Source organism: Schistocerca nitens, chromosome 8, assembly GCF_023898315.1.
Source record: "Schistocerca nitens isolate TAMUIC-IGC-003100 chromosome 8, iqSchNite1.1, whole genome shotgun sequence".
Taxonomy (NCBI): domain Eukaryota; kingdom Metazoa; phylum Arthropoda; class Insecta; order Orthoptera; family Acrididae; genus Schistocerca; species Schistocerca nitens.
Genome location: NC_064621.1, coordinates 443622798 through 443641459, shown reverse-complemented (window position 1 = coordinate 443641459; position 18662 = coordinate 443622798). Strand labels below are relative to the sequence as shown.

Here is an 18662-nt window from a genome sequence, read left to right as displayed (position 1 = left end):
GGTTATGTGAGTGACAGAGCACCACCCTAGGAGGGGTGGGAAGTTGCTTAGGTAAGATATCCCTCATGTCAGAGCATAATGATAGATAAGGCTCTGATGAAGGATTTGGTTCAGTTGTTCTGGTCCACAGTGGTGTTGGGTGATGAACGGGTCCCTCTTTTGTAGCTGGTTCTTGGTGGTGTTGGGTGGATTGGAAGTGTGTGCAGATATGGCATGGGAAATCTATTTGTGAATTAGGTCTGGGGAGTAGTGCAAGAGAGTCCTTGTCACTGCAGAGACACTCTCCCATGGTGGCCAGGCTATGAGGGAGGGATTTTTTTTTTTGGTGTGGAAGGGATGGCGACTGTTAAAACACAGGTACTGTTGGTGGTTGGTTGGTTTAATGTGGACAGAGATGTGGAAAGAGCTATTAGAAAGTAGGAGGTCAATGTCTAGGAAAATGACATGCTAGGTTGAAGAGGACCAGGTGAAGTGGATGGGAGAGAAGGCATTGAGATTATGAAGGAATGGTTTGGGGTGTTGGGAGACTAGGAAAGTTTCCTCTTGATGGCCTGTAAACAGGCTGGCATGGGATGTTGCCATAGGATTGCCTATAGCTGTGCCACAGATTTGTTTGTGTACCTTTCCTTCAAAGAAGAAGTAACTATGTTGTTTAACGATTTACTGCTGATATTACAGATGCCGGTAGAGTACAACCATTGATTTTTTGCAAGTATACACTGTTGTAGTATTTAATTGTATTATTTTATGTTGTTGTTATATTTTGGAGAAATTCTTTGTGTGTCCATATTTTTAGTTCAGTTGATTCCACAGGCTTCAATTTTTAATATTTAAGGCTAAGATGTGGACTCTGACCACAATCTATTGGTTATGAACTGTAGATTAAAACTGAAGAAACTGCAAAAAGGTGGGAATTTAAGGAGATAGGACCTGGATAAACTGAAAGAACCAGAGGTTGTACAGAGTTTCAGGGAGAGCATAAGGGAACAACTGACAGGAATGGGGGAAAGAAATACAGTAGAAGAAGAATGGGTAACTTTGAGGGATGAAATAGTGAAGGCAGCAGAGGATCAAATTGGTAAAAAGACGAGGGCTAGTAGAACCCCTTGGGTAACAGAAGAAATATTGAATTTAATTGATGAAAGGAGAAAATATAAAAATGCAGTAAATGAAGCAGGCAAAAAGGAATACAAACGTCTCAAAAATGAGATCGACAGGAAGTGCGAAATGGCTAAGCAGGGATGGCTAGAGGACAAATGTAAGGATGTAGAAGCTTATCTCACTAGGGGTAAGATAGATACTGCGTATAGGAAAATTAAAGAGACCTTTGGAAAAAGAGAACCACTTGCATGAATATCAAGAGCTTTGACGGGAAACCCAGTTCTAAGCAAAGAAGGGAAAGCAGAAAGGTGGAAGGAGTGTATAGAGGGTCTATACAAGGGCGATGTACTTGAGGACAATATTATGGAAATGGAAGAGGATGTAGATGAAGATGAAATGGGAGATATGATACTGTGTGAAGAGTTTGACAGAGCACTACAAGACCTGAGTCGAAACAAGGCCCCCGGAGTAGACAACATTCCATTAGAACTACTGACAGCCTTGGGAGAGCCAGTCCTGACAAAACTCTACCATCTGGTGAGCAAGATGTATGAGACAGGCGAAATACCCTCCGACTTCAAGAAGAATATAATAATTCCAATTCCAAAGAAAGCAGGTGTTGACAGATGTGAAAATTACCAAACTATCAGTTTAATAAGTCACAGCTGCAAAATACTAACCTCGGGGAAGATCAGTTTGGATCCCATATAAATGTTGGAACACGCGAGGCAATACTGACCCTACGACTTATCTTAGAAGAAAGATTAAGGAAAGGCAAACCTATGTTTCTAGCATTTGTAGACTTAGAGAAAGCTTTTGATAATGTTGATTGGAAAACTCTCTTTCAAATTCTGAAGGTGGCAGGGGTAAAATACAGGGAGTGAAAGGCTATTTACAATTTGTACAGAAAACAGATGGCAGTTATGAGAGTCGAGGGGTATGAAAGGGAAGCAATGGTTGGGAAGGGAGTGAGACAGGGTTGCAGCCTATCCCCGATGTTATTCAATGTGTATTTTGAGCAAGCAATAAAGGAAACAAAAGAAAAGTTCGGAGTAGGAATTAAAATCCATGGAGAAGAAATAAAAACTTTGAGGTTCGCCGATGACATTGTAATTCTGTCAGAGACAGCAAAGGACTTGGAAGAGCAGTTGAACGGAATGGACAGTGCCTTGAAAGGAGGGTATAAGATGAACATCAACAAAAGCAAAACTAGGATAATGGAATGTAGTCGAATTAAGTCGGGTGATGCTGAGGGAATTGGATTAGGAAATGACACACTTAAAATAGTAAAGGAGTTTTGCTATTTGGGGAGCAAAATAACTGATGATGGTCGAAGTAGAGAGGATATAAAATGTAGACTGGCAATGGAAAGGAAAGCGTTTCTGAAGAAGAAAAATTTGTTAACATCAAGTGTAGATTTAAGTGTCAGGAAGTCGTTTCTGAAAGTATTTGTATGGAGTGTAGCCATGTGTGGAAGTGAAACGTGGACGATAAATAGTTTAGACAAGAAGAGAATAGAAGCTTTCGAAATGTGGTGCTACAGAAGAATGCTGAAGATTAGATGGGTAGATCACATAACTAATGAGGAAGTATTGAATAGAATTGGGGAGAAGAGGAGCTTGTGGCACAACTTGACTAGAAGAAGAGATCGGTGGGTAGGACATGTTCTGAGACATCGAGGGATCACCAGTTTATTATTGGAGGGCAGCGTGGAGGGTAAAAATCGTAGAGGGAGACCAAGAGATGAATACACTAAGCAGATTCAGAAGGATGTAGGCTGCAGTAGGTACTGGGAGATGAAGAAGCTTGCACAGGATAGAGTAGCATGGAGAGCTGCATCAGACCAGTCTCAGCACTGAAGACCACAACAACAACAAGACTAAGACCAGCTCCTCACTTAAATACTGTTGAACCACTAAAGGTTATATTGTCAACTGCAGTCTAAACAATGCCAGAAAACTATCATTAGGAAATGTGGGTACTTTCTTATGACACCAGTAGCTGATACTGTGACATAAATGAAATGGTGTTTGTGAGTTGTTATAAAATTAAGGATCTAAGAATTACTGTAACTGAAATTTTGTGATAGCATAGTAAAGTTTATAACAATAATAAATATTGCAGAACTCCAAAATTGAGTGCAAGACAGAGTTGTATTACCACAGTTTTCTCATTACTAAGACTAACCAGTGTACTGTTTTCCCAACACTGCCTTAGTCACTGTCCCACCATATTCTATTGAGACTGGTATTGTTGTATCACTTGATGACACCATAGGGACTGCTTGCCATATGTACTGAAAGTGACTATCTATGCAGTACAAATGAAATGAAATGTGTGACTAGGGCATGCTGTCAAGGAGGCTTGTCACCTGGTGCAAGTCTTTTTAATTGATGCTACTTCAGCAACTTGAATGTCGATGAGAATTAAGTGACGATGAAAACAACCCAAACATCCAGTCCCTGAGCAGAGAAAATCTCTGACCCAGCCAGAAATCTAATGCGGGTCTCTCGAATGGCATTATGATGTGCTGACCACTCAGCTATGGAGGCGGACAATGCAGTACAAATCCTAAATTACTACTAGATGGTTTAATGCTCTCCATTTGGCATGGAGGGAGGGGTGGGGAGGAAGACGGATAGCAGGGTGGACATGGGGGATACAAATGTGCTACTTGTGGGAGGATACAGGGATGAGGGGGAGAGAGCATAGGGCAGCTAGGTACAAGTGGGAGGTTAGACAGAGGGTGGATGGGGTGGGGGCAGTGGAAAAGGAGAGAAATAAAAAGACTGTGGGCATGTTGGTGGAAAAGAGGCCTGTGTAGTGCAGGAGTAGGGACAGGGAAGCAGCAGGTGGGTGAATGACAATGACTAACAAAGGTTGACGCCAGGAAGGCTACAGGAATGTAGGATATATTGCAGGGAGAGTTCCCACCTGTGCAGTTCAGAAAAGCTGGTGTTGGTAGGAAGGATCCAGATGGCATAGCTCGTGAAGCAGTCATTAAAACGAAGAATGTTGTGTTGTGCAGTGTGCTCACCAACTGGTTGGTCACAGTTTGTTGGTGGCCCTTCGGGCAGACAGACAGTTTGTTGGTTGTTATGCCCGTGTAGAATGCAAAACAGTGGTTGCAATTTAGCTTGTGTATCACATGTCTACTTTCACAGGTAGCCCGGCGTTTGATGTGATAAGTGATGCTTGTGACTGGACTGGAGTAGGCCATGGTGGGAGGATGCATGGGACAGGTCTTGCATCTAATTCTGTTACACGGATGTGAACTGTGGGGCAAGGGGTTGAGAGCAGGAGTTGTGTAGGAATGGGAGAGGATATTGTGTAAGTTTGGTGTGCTGCAGAATACCATTGTGTGAAGAGTGGGAAGGCTAGGGGATAGGACATTCCTCATTTCAGGGCATGACGAGAGATAGAAAAAACCTTGCATAAAATATGATTCAGTTGCTCCAGTCCCGTACTGAGGCACAAGGGGTATGATCCTCTGTGGTTGGATGGTGGGACTTTGGGAGGTGGGTGGGGGGGGGGGGAGGGACTAATAGGAGAGATAAGGCATGGGAGATCTGTTTCTGTACAAGGTTGGGAGGGTAATTACAGTTTGTGAAGATATCAATGATACCCATGGTATATTTCAAGACTGACTGCTTGTCTCACAGATTTAATGGTCATGGGTAGCTGGACTGTATGGAAGGGGCTTTTGGTATAGAATTGGTGGCAGCTGTCAAAATGGAGGTATTGCTGGTTGTTTCTAGGTTTGATTTGAACAGAGGTACTGATGTAGCCATATTTGAGGTGGAAGTCAACAACAAGGAACGTGGCTTGTTGGGTTGAGGAAGACCTGGTGAAGTGAATGGGGGCGAAGTTGTTGAGGTTCTGGAGGAATGTGGATGGGGTGTCCCCAGCCTCAGTCCACATCGTAAAGATGTCATCAATGAATATGAACCAGTTGAGGCTTTGGGATTCTGGCTGCTTAGAAAGTATTCCTCTAGATGGCCCATGAATAGATTGGAATAGGCTAGCACCATGTGGGTGCCCATTGCCATACCTCAGATTGAAATGTGCAGGTGGGAATTTCCCTGCAATATACCCATATTCCCGTAACCATCCTGTCCTCAACTTTCATTAGTCATTACCCTTCTCCTTTCTATCCTCTTCCCTGTTCCCATTCCAGCAGTACACAGCCCTCCACTCCACCAATGGACTCACAGTCTTTTTTCTTCTCTCCTTTTCCGCTGCCTCCCCTTCCCTCTCCCCCCTCCCCCTCCACTCTCCGTTAACCTCCTGACTGCAGCTAGCTGTCCTACCCTCTCTCCATCCCATCCCTGTATCCTCCCACAAGCACCCCTGCCCTGCTATCCTTCCACCTCTCTACCCCAGCATCCTCCTGACCCCCCCCCCAAACAAACACACACACACACACACATACACACACACACACACACACACATACACACACACACACACATACACACATTGCTTCTCCCATCAAGTGCAGCTGCTCACAGTCTGGCCAAAGAAAGTGGTCATGTGTGTGTGTGTGTGTGTGTGTGTGTGTGTGTGTGTGTGTGTGTAATTCAGATGAAGGCCTTTTTGACTGAAAGCTTACTCATTTGACAGTGTTTTTGGTGTGCCCATCTGCGGCTCAATACCTCCACTATACGGTGAGTAACAAACCATACTTTTCATAATGTTGTCTTAGTTTTATTTTGAACACTGGTAGTGCTTTTACATTTTTTTAAAAACTGCCTGGTTATCTACTGTGTAATAATCAACTGGCTTTATCGGAATATTTATCAGCCAATTTTAGTCGGGCACTCTTGATACGGTAATCTAAGACCTCCACCAAGGCAGCCAGACCTGCCCCACAATGGGCCTCCCGGCCCATGACGTCAAACGCTCATTTTCATTTTTCCATTTCCATTTATAACTAACATAATTAACAAATATTTCCTTGTATCTCTTAGAAATTTGTACATATTTTTAAATACTAATTAGCTAGGCCCTATTATTTTGAAGGAACTGTAACCAGTATTATTACATTTTCAAATAACTAATGAAATTTTTATATTAAAATACCTTCCAAACAGTTTGTACGTGTAAATGTAAATTGCAGAAAGTAAAAAAAAAATAGCATTTACTTAATCTGTAAGTTATACCAAGCCAAGCAGAAAAGCTTTACATTGCTACATTTCAGCTTCTGTTATTCATTTCATAAGAAAGTCATTGGGTGATCATATGATGTAAGATAAGACTGTGCTGAACATACGATGGCAACAGATTTCCTACATAAGTATCAAGTATTGTGAACTGCTTGCTGCAGCACTGAGCACATAATTCAGTTGTTCTGCACACAAATTAGATAAAGGCAGATAATGATTGTTTTGTAAACAAATGCACGAAACATATTGATTGTTGGTTTTTGTTTTGGTATCTTCAACCAGTGTATGTTTAATGTCTTTTGCCAGCATGTGTTTGTGGCAAAACATCAAAAAAATTATTAATCAGACAGCAGCCAAAGATCCTGAGACAAAAGACAAAAGGTAATTTGTCAGAAAGTACCCAAGACAGCCTCAATGATTGTATAAACATTTCAAAGTTGAAAAACTGTACTGAGCAATGCTGCAAGGTAAAAGACCTCCACAACATACATTAGCCTACAATATTGTACCTGCCAGTGCAAGAACAAAAACTCATTTGCAGTGGTTTTAGTCAAGTGCCGGACTGGAAGAAGACCCTAGTTGTTTCTGTTAAAAAATATTGTCAGCTTCCAAGCAGTGCCCTCAGTTACAGCCCCAAAATGTCTCTAAACTGCACCCTCAAGTCCTGGGAAGGATAACATAGCAAAGATCATACTGGTGGTAATAACAACAAGGTGTTGTTTCTCAGTTAGCTAAGAAACTGTAGACATGGCATTCCACCTTTCCCCCATCTCCCTCCCCACCACCACTCCTATTGACATGTTTGTGATATACTTATATAAAAACTTAAATCCTAACATAAAGCTTCAATAATGTGTTAATGGTCTATTTATTTATTCTGGCTATGAAATGGTAGCAAGAGCCTGCGTAAAACTGACCGTTCAATGTGTAAATTATCGTCATACTTGATAGCAACTAGACTTTAAGCCTCTCTGGTAGCATATCTTCCATAGTTATTGTTACATGGTACCAGCTACCATAGACTCTCATTTTGAAGCTAGAACATATGATTTTCAGGTTCAGACTTCAGTGACAAAAAGTCCCAGTGGAATCTGCACATTAAATACCCTACTGAAAGCTGTAAAAAGCCAATTTATATATCTTTATCAATGGGCATTCTAACGCTCCTGATCCCATTGAATCATGAATATTGAATTTATATAGAATTTAACTGTTGCTACTGTTTATTCAAAAATGATAAGTTTATTATATACAATTATTCAAGAGGAGGAAGCAAAACTTTAGCTATATTTATCTTTATGTATTGATGCCTTCAGTGGTTGTTGATAGCTGTTGCATTATTTTCAGAAAAATTCTGCATTTTAATTATTTTGAATACAACATGCGGATAAGATATTTCTTAAATTGAACCCAACATCCAGTGTTAGTCACTCAACTGCTTATTTACATATAACATTTTAAACATATATTTCTATTCTGCCTGTGCAGACACAATTTGACACATTGCTAGCCATAACACATCTCTCTTCCATGCAACCATATGAACATCTACTCACTTTGCTTGCTATGCCAAAACTGTTGTACAACAACATCCCCTACCAAAACATCCAACAGAAAATAAAGACAGAGGTATATTTTACAGAAAAAGAAAATACAAAACAATGATGGACATAAGCAAATAGTAAACATTCTAATTATTGCAACAATATGATTATGAAAATTAATTTAGTGAAATGAAATTATTATTTTGAAACATTTTTCATTTGTATTTCAGTTAGAAAAGGTAAGTAAAAAACTTACTGATAGCTGCAGCATGATCATTTGCATAATTGTTAATTATGAAATCTATACTTCAAAAGTAAATTTATAATAATTTTGTCTCAATTTTTTGTATTAAAATGATAAAATAAGGCTGTTGATACTGTACTTGGACACAAAATGAAGAGGTTATCCACTGAAATGAACTCATGTACCTTAAACATATTAGAGTGTCAACTGGGAAGGAGACTAGATAGTTGGACTCCTAGTATACTGTATTATGTCCCATGCATCCTCCTCCCACCACCAACTCCAGTCCTGTCACAAACATCCCCCATCCCTTCAAAGGCAGAGCTACCTGTGCAACCAGTCATGTGATCTAAAAGCTAAGCTACAACCACTGTGCTGCATTCTACATTGGCTTGTCAATCAACAAGCTGTCTGTCCACATGAGTGGCCACCGACAAACTGTGGCCAAGAAACAACTGGACCACTCAGTTGCTGAGCACACCACGCAGCACAATGTCCCTCATTTCAATGACTGCTTCTCAACCTATGACATCTGGATCCTTCCTACAAACTCCAACTTTTCTGAGTTGCGCAGATGGGAACTCTCCCTGCAATATATCCTACGTTCCCGTAACCCTCCTGGTCTCAACCTTCATTAGTCATTGTCCTTACCCATCTAGCTCCTTCTATGTTGCCATTCCAAGCACCCAATGTTTTTACTTCTCTCCTTTTCTGCCTACCCCACCCCCCACTCCCTCTCTCTCTCTCTCTCTCTCTCTCTCTCTCTCTCTCTCTCTCTCTCTCTCTCTCTCTCCCTCCCCCCTGCCCTCCGTCTAACCTCCCAACCACACCTAGCTGCCCCCCTTTTCCACCTCATCCCTGCATGATCCCAGCAGCAATTTACCATCTCCCACCCCTACTCTGCTGTCCCTCCCCCTCCCCCTCCCCGCCCCAGTCTCCTCCTTATCCCCACCCGGTTGCCTCCCCCAAAATACCCTGCTGCTTGCAGTCTGGTTCCAGCTGCCATAGACTGTGTGTGTGTGTGTGTGTGTGTGTGTGTGTGTGTGTGTGTGTTGTCTAATTTTGACAAAAGCTTGTTGGCTGAAAGCTAATTGTGTGACAGTCTTTTTGTTGTGCATTTCTGCAAATCAGAATCTCTGCTGTATAGTGAGTCGCAAATATTCTTTTCATTATATTGTTATTATGTCCCATTTCAGTTAATCATTTGTGTACTTTGGTTTTGCTTCTGATTTTATTGGATTGAAAAGCAGCAATATGATACACTTGGAATTCACCTTGGTGAATTGGTCTCTGTATTAACAAATGCCCTGCTGGTAAAGATGAACAAGTCCGACTACAGATACGACATCAATATCTCAGTGTAAAATAATTATTAAAGTCCACCCACTTTGCAGACAATAAGTTCTTAGCAAATATTCAACAGCTAATATGTGTAAATTTTACCCTTAAATATTGAGGGAAGAGACATATTTTGTACCTCTCCTCCCACTCCCTGGCATGGTGGAGTTTGTGAATATGCGACCTTATATTACCAAAACAGATATGCCCAGAGACTGCACCACTTTTATGCTGGTTGTCAATACACCTTTCTCAGCTAAAAGCCTCATTAGACCTAATTTTTTCTGGCTCCTGGTAAACTAATTTTGCAAGTGAGTAGGCATCACGTGCACATATACCAGTGCATCACTAACCAAAGAAGGTTTTGGAAGTTCTTACTGGAATCAAATGACCAAAACTAAAGGAAAATTTATGCTTCCAATGAACATCACTATTCCAACATCCATCTTATTGGAGCACCTATATGGTAACCAACAAATGAAAGAACCAATCATCAAATAATATAAGTGATTTCCAGATCAGTGTTAACTTTCCTGCAGCCTTATACAAGTAACCACTCCATTTCATATAGTATGTAGAAACTGCTAGCGTCATTCCATAACAATCAACAGGAGATCAGCTTCTGATGTTTGAAGGTGCCTTTCTCCATTAAGGGAAAAGAAAATAGTATGAAGGCCATCCCAAAATGAAGGCCTCTTATTTTTTGTGTAGACTTTGCGAGTTCACTCTAGATTATGTTGGTGTAGTACTAATTTTTTATTCTTCCTGCTAATATCCAGTTGATTTTGTTGTCCTGTGAGAGACAACAGCAGCAGGGGAGCATTCCAAAATTCCATCTGACATTGAGGTGCTTATAAAACAGAGATGTGTGTCATTCAGTTCCTCACTGCTAAACAAATAGCAGCATTTGAAATCCATTTCCACTTGGAGACAATACAGTATACACAAGTAATCTGAGGCAGTGAATACTATATTTCTCTAGGGATGAAAAGGATACATACGATAAACCACACCCTTGGCTATTTTGCCCAGCTGGCTTCCCTCATAATGAACAGCATCTCAGCCAGTCATCCGTGATGATTGCAGACTACAATCAAGAAAGTCTGTAGGTAGCTAAATGTTGACAGTTATGTTTTTGACAAGATGTTACTTGACGGCGGTTATCGCAAAGTGTATGCGATATGTAACCTGTGAATGCTTACACAAGACTAGAAACAAACATAAACTGGAAATTTGAGATTTTTATGGTAAATCTTTTGTGTATATCAAATGGATAGGCTTACAGGAAATGCAAGTAGTGTTTTCAGCACTTCAAACAGTAAACTCAAATCCAGTGAGATAGAAACCAAAGTTGCATGTAAGACCATATGGGCAAGGCTCAGTATTTAGGGTACACAAGAACTTATAATTAGGTCCTTCTGTTGATCACCAGATTTACCACTGTATGTGACCAACAGCTTTAGAGAAACCTTATCTTGCTTTATACATATTACCCAATGATGCTATCATCATTGGAGGCAACATCAAGTATGCAACAATTGACTGGGTTAATTAGTTTTGTAAATTATGGGCATGTAAGACATCCTGCAAAACAATACTGGATGCTTTCTCTGAAGATAATTCTGAAGAGATGATTCAGAAGCCCATTCAGAGTTTTTGAGGATGCCCATATTGAAACTGGCATCAGTGAACTTGAAGTACAAAAGGCAATAAAAAGAAACAGAAAGATTTACATGCTCAGTAGACTATATAAATAGGCAGTAATGTCATATCTCAAAAGAGAAATTTGAAACCTTCAGCTTTAGACGGAGACATGTAAAGGAACAGTGGCTCAAGTTTGGAAGAATAGTTGACCTGATTGTTTCTATTTTGAACCTGCAGCTGAGTTAAGACACTCTTATAATCATTATGTACTGTGAATATCTCAGATAAAAAACTGAGCTCAGTGGTTGGAAGAAAACTCAGGTCATATCCATCTACAAGGGTAACAGAAATGATCCACAACAACATCATCCAGTATCCTTGGCATCCATTTGTTGTAGAATTGTAGAACATATTGTAAGCTCAAGTGTAATGCTGTATCTTGACCAGGATGACGGTCTCCATGACAAACAGCATGAATTCTGAAAACATTGGTTATGTGAAACCCATCTTGGACTTCTTATCTCATGACATCCTGAAAGCCGTGTACTAATGCAATAGGTGGTTGCAGTGTTTCTTGGTTTTTGAAAAGCTTTTGACCCAACTATATATGAATGTTAATTAATTAAAGAATGATCATTTAAGGTGTCAAATGGATTTTGTGACTGGACTGAGAATTTCTTGATAAGAAAAACACAGCGTGTTGTCTTGGACCGAGAGACAGATGTGGCAGCAACTTCAAGTCATGTCTCAGAGAAGTGTGTTAGGACCCTTACTGAAAACATTATAATTAATGAGCTAGCTGATGCTATTAATAGTAACCTCATAAGCAGATCACCCGTCCATTGGATATTTGTAATTTTTACATTTATGGTACATGAGTTTCAGTATTTTAATATCAATTTCGAAAGCATTTCAATGGAACTCAAAAAACTTCTTGAGAAATCGACTTCAGTTTCTAAGGAATTTTAATTCATTAAAGACAAGGCCATTTTCATGATGGGCCACATGGCTCACTTGATAACATTGGTAGTTGGGTAATCAACGGATCACTGGTTTGAATCTCCCTATGGTCTTTTTAATTTTTCTCTGTTTAGTTCAAATATCTACATCATTTAAAAATAAAGTTCATCAAATTGACACATACATCACTTGTTCTGAAAAGTGCATGTCTTTTTTTTCTAATTACATATCACAAAGATTGCAAATATAAATTCTTAATTGTTAATATTTTATAAAAGATTGTTAATAAAGATTATTTAAATTAAAAAACATTATAAAATTATTAACAATCTTTTAAAAAATATCAATAATTAAGAATTTATTTTGGCAGTGAAAACCGCAATTTTAAAAGTGATATGCATTAGAAACAAGATGATGTGCATTTTTCATAAATAAAAGAATGATGATTAGATATGTGTTAATTAGCTCATATTTGATGAATTTTGTATTTATATTATGTAGATATTAGAATTCAATGGAAAAAAAATAAAAAACAAAAAATAAAAAAATAAAAAAGACCGTAGTGAGATTCAAATGAGCAGTTCATTAATTACCACTCTGTGATGCTAATAAGGGAGCCACATGGCCTAATATGAAAGTGCATTAAAGCTCCTCAGAAAGCTTCAAAGTTGAGTTTCTCGAGAAGTGTTTAGAGTTGCACTGAACAGCTTTTGACAATTGAACTTCACATACCATAAATTTAAAAAAATTACAAAAATCCAGTAGCTGGTTGGTCTTCTCGTTAGACTTTCAGCAGATGATGCAGTTTTCTACTATGCTGTACTATCTGAAAAATTTCAGAATGTTGCAAACATTGGCAGTGGGGTTTTAATTGTTCAGAAATATAAAACTGTGCTGCTTAGAATAGGCAAAAATGTGATATTCTGTGTCTGTGATATCGGTGAGTTACATTTGGAATCAGTCAACTCATACAAAAACCTGGATGTGACTATTTGTGCTTACAAATACACTGAATGATCACGTATCACTTTGGTTTTTTGATGTTACATTGAGAGAATGTGTTAAGTCTGCAAAGAAGATTGTGTACAAAATATTTGTGTGACTTATCTTAAAATATTGCTCAAGCTTGTGGCTGTTGAACGCACATAAAGGCGAGTAGCATGGATGATCACAGACTTTTTTGACTCACAGGAGAGACACATCAACTATCCTGCAAAATAAGCAACCAGTCACCTAGTGCATTATTTGCAATAGGTACAGCCTTCTGAAGAAGGGCACTAAGTGTCCGAAACCAGCAAAGAAATTAAATTTCTTTTATGCAACTGGTTGCTTATTATTTCATTATATATGACTAAAATTGCTGAAGATGGATAAAATACTAATTATCCTGCCAAAAGCTATTCATGATGTTTCAAGAACCAGTATTAAGATGGCAATCTAGGAATGTACTACAGCCCCCTACACATTGCTCCTGTAACGAGTTGTTATTCTCGTGCTCAGTATGCGTGTGAAATAGAAAGGTACCATAAGTATGACTGTAGATGTAGATGGAAGATGTAGTAAGTGGCATTACCCTATGTGAATCATATACTTAAGAGCCAAAGAAACTGGTACATCTGCCTAATATCGTGTAGGCACCCCACCAGTGAACAGAAGTGCGACAACATGACATGGTGTGGGCTCGACTAATGTCTGAAGTAGTGCTGGAGGGAACTGACACCACGAATCCTGCCGGGCTGGCCATAAATCCATAAGAGTAGGAGGAAGTGGAGATCTCTTCTGGACAGTACGTTGCAAGGCATCCCAGATATGGTCAATAACGTTCAAGCCTGGAGAGTTTGGTGGCCAGTTGAAGTGTTTAAACTCAGAAGAGTGTTCCTGGAGCCACTATGTAACAATTCTGGATGTGTGGCGTGCCACAGTGTCCTGGTAGAATTGCCCAAGTCCGTTAAAATGCACAGTGGACATGAATGGATGCAGGTGATCAGACAGAATGCTTACGTGAAAGTCACCTGTCAGAGTCATATCTATACATATCAGGGGCCCCATATCACTCCAACTGCACACACTCCACACAATTACCAAGCCTCCACCAGCTTGATCAGTCCCCTATTGACATGCAGGGTCCATAGATTCGTGAATATCCCTCCATACCCATACACGTCCATATGCTCAATACAGTTTTAAACGAGACTTGTCTGACATGTTTCCAGTCATCAACAGTCCAAAGTTGGTGATGACAGGCCCAGGAGAGGCGGAAAGCTTTGTGTCACACAGTCATCAAGGGTATACAAGTGGGCCTTCGGTTCTGAAAGCCCATATCAATGTTGTTTCGTTGAATGGTTCGCACGCTGACACTTGTTGATGGCCGAGCATTGAAATCTGCAGCAGTTTGTGGAAGGGTTGCACTTCTGTCACATTGAACAATTCTCTTCAGTCATCTTGACTCCCGTACTTTTCTGGCCGCAGCGATGTCACAGATTTGATGTTTTGCTGGATTCCTGATATTCACGGTACTCTGGTGAAATGGTCATACGTGAAAATCCCCACTTCATCACTACTCAGAGGTGCTGTGTCCCATCGCTCATGTGCCAACTATAACACCACATTCAAACTCCCTCAAATCTTGATAACCTGCTATTGTAGCAGCAGTAACCAACTGCATCAGACACTTGTTGTCTTATATAGGTGTTGTCGACTGCAGCACCATATTCTGCCTGTTTGCATAATTCTGTATTGGAATACGCATGCCTATACCAGTTTCTTTGGCACTTCAGTGTAAATAAATCCACAATGTGTAATTCCTCCCTCATGAACCCAGGACCTTGCTGTGGTATTGGTGGCTTGCATGCCTCACAATATAGATAGCTGTACCGTAGAGGGAACCACTGCGGAAGGGTGTCTGGTGAGAGGCAAAACAAATGTGTGGTTTGTGTAGAGGAGCAGCTGGATGATTGACTGATCTGGCCTTGTAACATCAACCAGCTTTACCTTGCCCTGTTGGTACTGCAAGCAAGGGGAAACTATAGCTGTAATTTTTCGAAAGGACTTGCAGCTGTATTGTATGGTTAAGTGATGATGGCATCCTCTTGGGTAAAATATTCTGGAGGTAAAATGGTTCCACATTAAGATCTTCAGGTGGGGACTATTCAGTAGGATGTCATCACCAGCACAAACAAAACTGGCATTCTATGGATCAGAATGTGAAATAGGGCAGGTAGGTTAGAAAATTTAAAAAGGGAAATGGATAGTTCGAAGTTAGATATAGTGGGAATTAGTGTAGTTAGGTGGCTGGAGGAACAGGACTTTTGGTCAGATGAGTACAGGGTCATAAAAACAAAATCAAATAGGGGTAATGCAGGAGCAGGAGTAATAATGAATAAAGAAGTAGGAATTTGGGTAAGCTACTATGGACAGCATAGTTAATGTACTGGTGATCCAACATAGACACAAAGTAGACACCTGCGACAATCGTGCAAGTTTATTTGCCAGCTAGCTCTGCAGATGAATAAGAGATTGAAACAATGTATAAAGAGACAAAAGAAATTCAGATAGTTAAGGGAGAGAAAAATTTAATTGTTAAGGGGGGGGACTCGAATTTGATAACAGGAAAAGGAAGAGAGGAAAAATAGTAGAGGACTGTGGACAGGGGGGGAAGGAATGAAAAAGAAACCACCTAGTAGAAATTTGCACAGAGCACAGTTTAATCATCACTGATGTTTGGTTTAAGAATCATTAAAGAAGTTTGTATATGCGGTAGAGGCCTGGGGACACTGGAAGGTTTCAGATTGATTAGATAATCGTAAGACAGAGATTTTGTAACCAGATTTTAAATTTTAAGACATATCTAAGGGCAGATGTGGACTCTGACCTCAATTTAATGTTTATGAACTGTAGATTAAAACTGAAGAAGCTGCAAAAAGGTAGAAAATTAAGGGGTTGACACCTGGATACAATGAAGGAACCAAATGTTGTTGAGAGTTTCAGAGTGAGCATTAGGCAGCAATTGACTGAAATAGGGGATAAGGAATACAGAGGAAGATGAATGGGTTGCTTTGAGAGATGAAATAGTGTATGCCTACAAGAAAGCATTGGATATCACTGACGGTATTCAGTTTACTTGATGAAAGAAGAAAATATGAAATCGCAGCAAATGAAGTTGGTGAGAGGAAATACATATGCCTAAAAATGAGATTGACAGAAGTTGCAAAATGGCTAAGCAGAGAAATGGCTAGAGGACAAATATAACGATATAGAAGCATATACGTATAACTAGGGGAAAGACAGATACTCTCTATAGGAAAATTAAAGAGGCCTTGGGGAAGAAAGAGAAGCAGCTGTATGAATATTGACAGCTCAGATGGAAAACCACTACAAAACAAAGATGGGATATCTGAAAGGTTGAAGTAGCCTATAGAGGAGCTACACAAGGGAAATGAAGGCAGTATTATAGAAAGGAAAGAGGATGTAAATGACAATGAAATGGGAGATATGGCACTGTGAGAAGAATTTGACAGAGCACTGAAAGACCTAAGTCAAAACAAGGCCCTTGGAGTAGACAACATTCTATCAGAATTTTTGCTGATATCTTTGGGATCGCCAGCCATGATAAAATTATTCCATCTGGTGTGCAAGATGTATGCGACAGGCAAAATACCCACAGACCTCAAGAAGAATGTGATATTTCCAATTCCAAAGAAAGCAGGTGCTGACAGATGCGAATATTGCCAAACTACGAGTTTAATAAGTAATGGTTGCAAAATACTGACACACATTGTTTACAAGAGAGTAGAAAAAGTGGTATAAGCCAACCTCAGGGAAGTTCAGTTCGGATTCTGAAGAAATTTATGAACACACAGGGCAAGACTAACGTTACAACTTGTTTTAGAAGATAAGTTAAGGAATGACAAATCTGTGTTTATAGATTTTGTAGATTTTGGGAAAGCTTTTCATAATGTCAGCTGGAATACACTGTTTGAAATTCTGAAGGTAGCAGGAGTAAAATACCAGAGTGTAGCCTTGTCACAAGTGAAACATGGACAATAAACAGTTCAGACAAGAAGACAACAGAAGCAATTGAAATGAGGTGCTTTCAGAAAAATTGGCGAGAAAAGAAATGTGTGCCATAGCTCAACTAAAAGAAGGGATCAGTTGATAGACATCAAGTTAATACTGGAGGAAAGTGTGAGGAGCAAAAATTGTAGAGGAAGACCAAGATATGAATACAGTTAGCAGATTCTAAAGGATGTAGGTTTTAGTGGTCATTTAGAAATGAAGAGGCTTGCACAGAGTAGAGTATCTTGGGGAGCCACATCAAACCAGTGTTTGGACTGAAGACCACAACAACAACACTTAATTTCCTCCATAAACTCTGTATAAAAGTATGTCAGTAATGGTCTGCTTTTACCACCACAGTGTTTTTTATTCTCAGATTACAAAAATATAAAGCTCAATAATGCCATTAACCAGAAAGTCATGATAAAATAATGGCATGCTATTAATGTCATGTTTTGTAAATTATTTTGTGTTCTCTAAAATGCAGCAGTGTTGCTTGTTACCATTAAATTTCTGTCTTTTGAGACTATGCCAAAGTTACTCATTGGCATTTATAGTGGTAGCTCTCTGCATACTGCTTCTTGGTACTGGTTTAGGGGCAGTGATCATCATGCTATATGATCTGTAGGAGTCATGAAATATTATGCTATTCAAGTGCTTCATTAATTAATGTTGGATAATTCTTGTGATTTATTGCTCCAGAAATTCGACATTAATGCAGAACAAATATTATTGACTGATTTGCTTTCTCATGAAGTACTTGCACAAAGCTTTGTTGCAACAAAACAACTGTACTGGCAAAAAAATAATTATTGTTAATTAATGAAATGGAAGAATTTCTGCATGCCAATGGCACAATAGTTTATGTGTTATGTAGTACAAAGTACTTTTGTAATAATACAGATTTGCTATGGTACGTATTTGTGTAGTAATGATACCTGAAAAATCTTCAAACCTTTTAGCAGGTTTCTGTTCTGATATATTTTCCATGAAGTGCTTCACATTTCATCCTGATCTGTACACTTTAAATTCCAATTTCAGTGCCAGAATTTTCTTCGTTTATGTGAGTTGCTGCTACAATCCTGCAACAATTTGAAGAGTATTGTGTTGGTTACATCATCTCCACTTCAAGTGAATGAGCATACTAATCAGATGAAGTGGCTGCAGGATATTAGAACAAGTCTTCTGAAAGAGAATGTTGAACTTGTTGTACAGCTTTCTCCAACACTTCATGATCGACAGATTAGGTAAGACTGTCATTGCATGTTACTTATCTTTCTGTCTTAGTAAAGTATGATATTCATGTAGTACTGATGCCTATCATTAGCAGTCATACTATCAGATGCAGAGAACTAGCTATGTCGTATGTTATGTAATTTTTGAAGTACCTTTTATTTCCATGCAATTACTTGTGAATCTGAGTTAGTAGCCTTAATTTCAGTTGACTAAAATATTTTCAGTTAATTCTGTGCCTTCTTTTGTTATGTTTCCTCAGGAGGTTAATCACCCAGCATCTCTGTCATGCTAACTGATTCTTACGTCACTTCTTGATAGAACAACATAATAGTAAGTGAAAAGTATTACATTGCTTCTGTTCTACAGGATTAATTT

At 39.4% G+C, this 18662-nt stretch overlaps 1 protein-coding gene across 9 annotated transcripts in view; it reads left to right on the top strand.

The window, feature by feature from the left end:
* Window positions 1-18662, top strand: part of LOC126199362 (MIT domain-containing protein 1-like) — a 103764-nt gene that overhangs the window by 47629 nt on the left and 37473 nt on the right. For 8 of the 9 annotated variants that reach the window (XR_007540156.1, XM_049936242.1, XM_049936241.1 and 5 more), the window contains one exon: window positions 18093-18298. Coding sequence is in view for 8 of the 9 variants with exons in the window: in XM_049936242.1 (XP_049792199.1) it covers window positions 18093-18298 (206 nt within the window). In the remaining variant the exon portion in view is untranslated. Of the gene's footprint in view, window positions 1-18092; window positions 18299-18546; window positions 18618-18662 lie in introns of all 9 variants that reach the window. The other variant, XM_049936246.1, reaches the window with a different exon arrangement.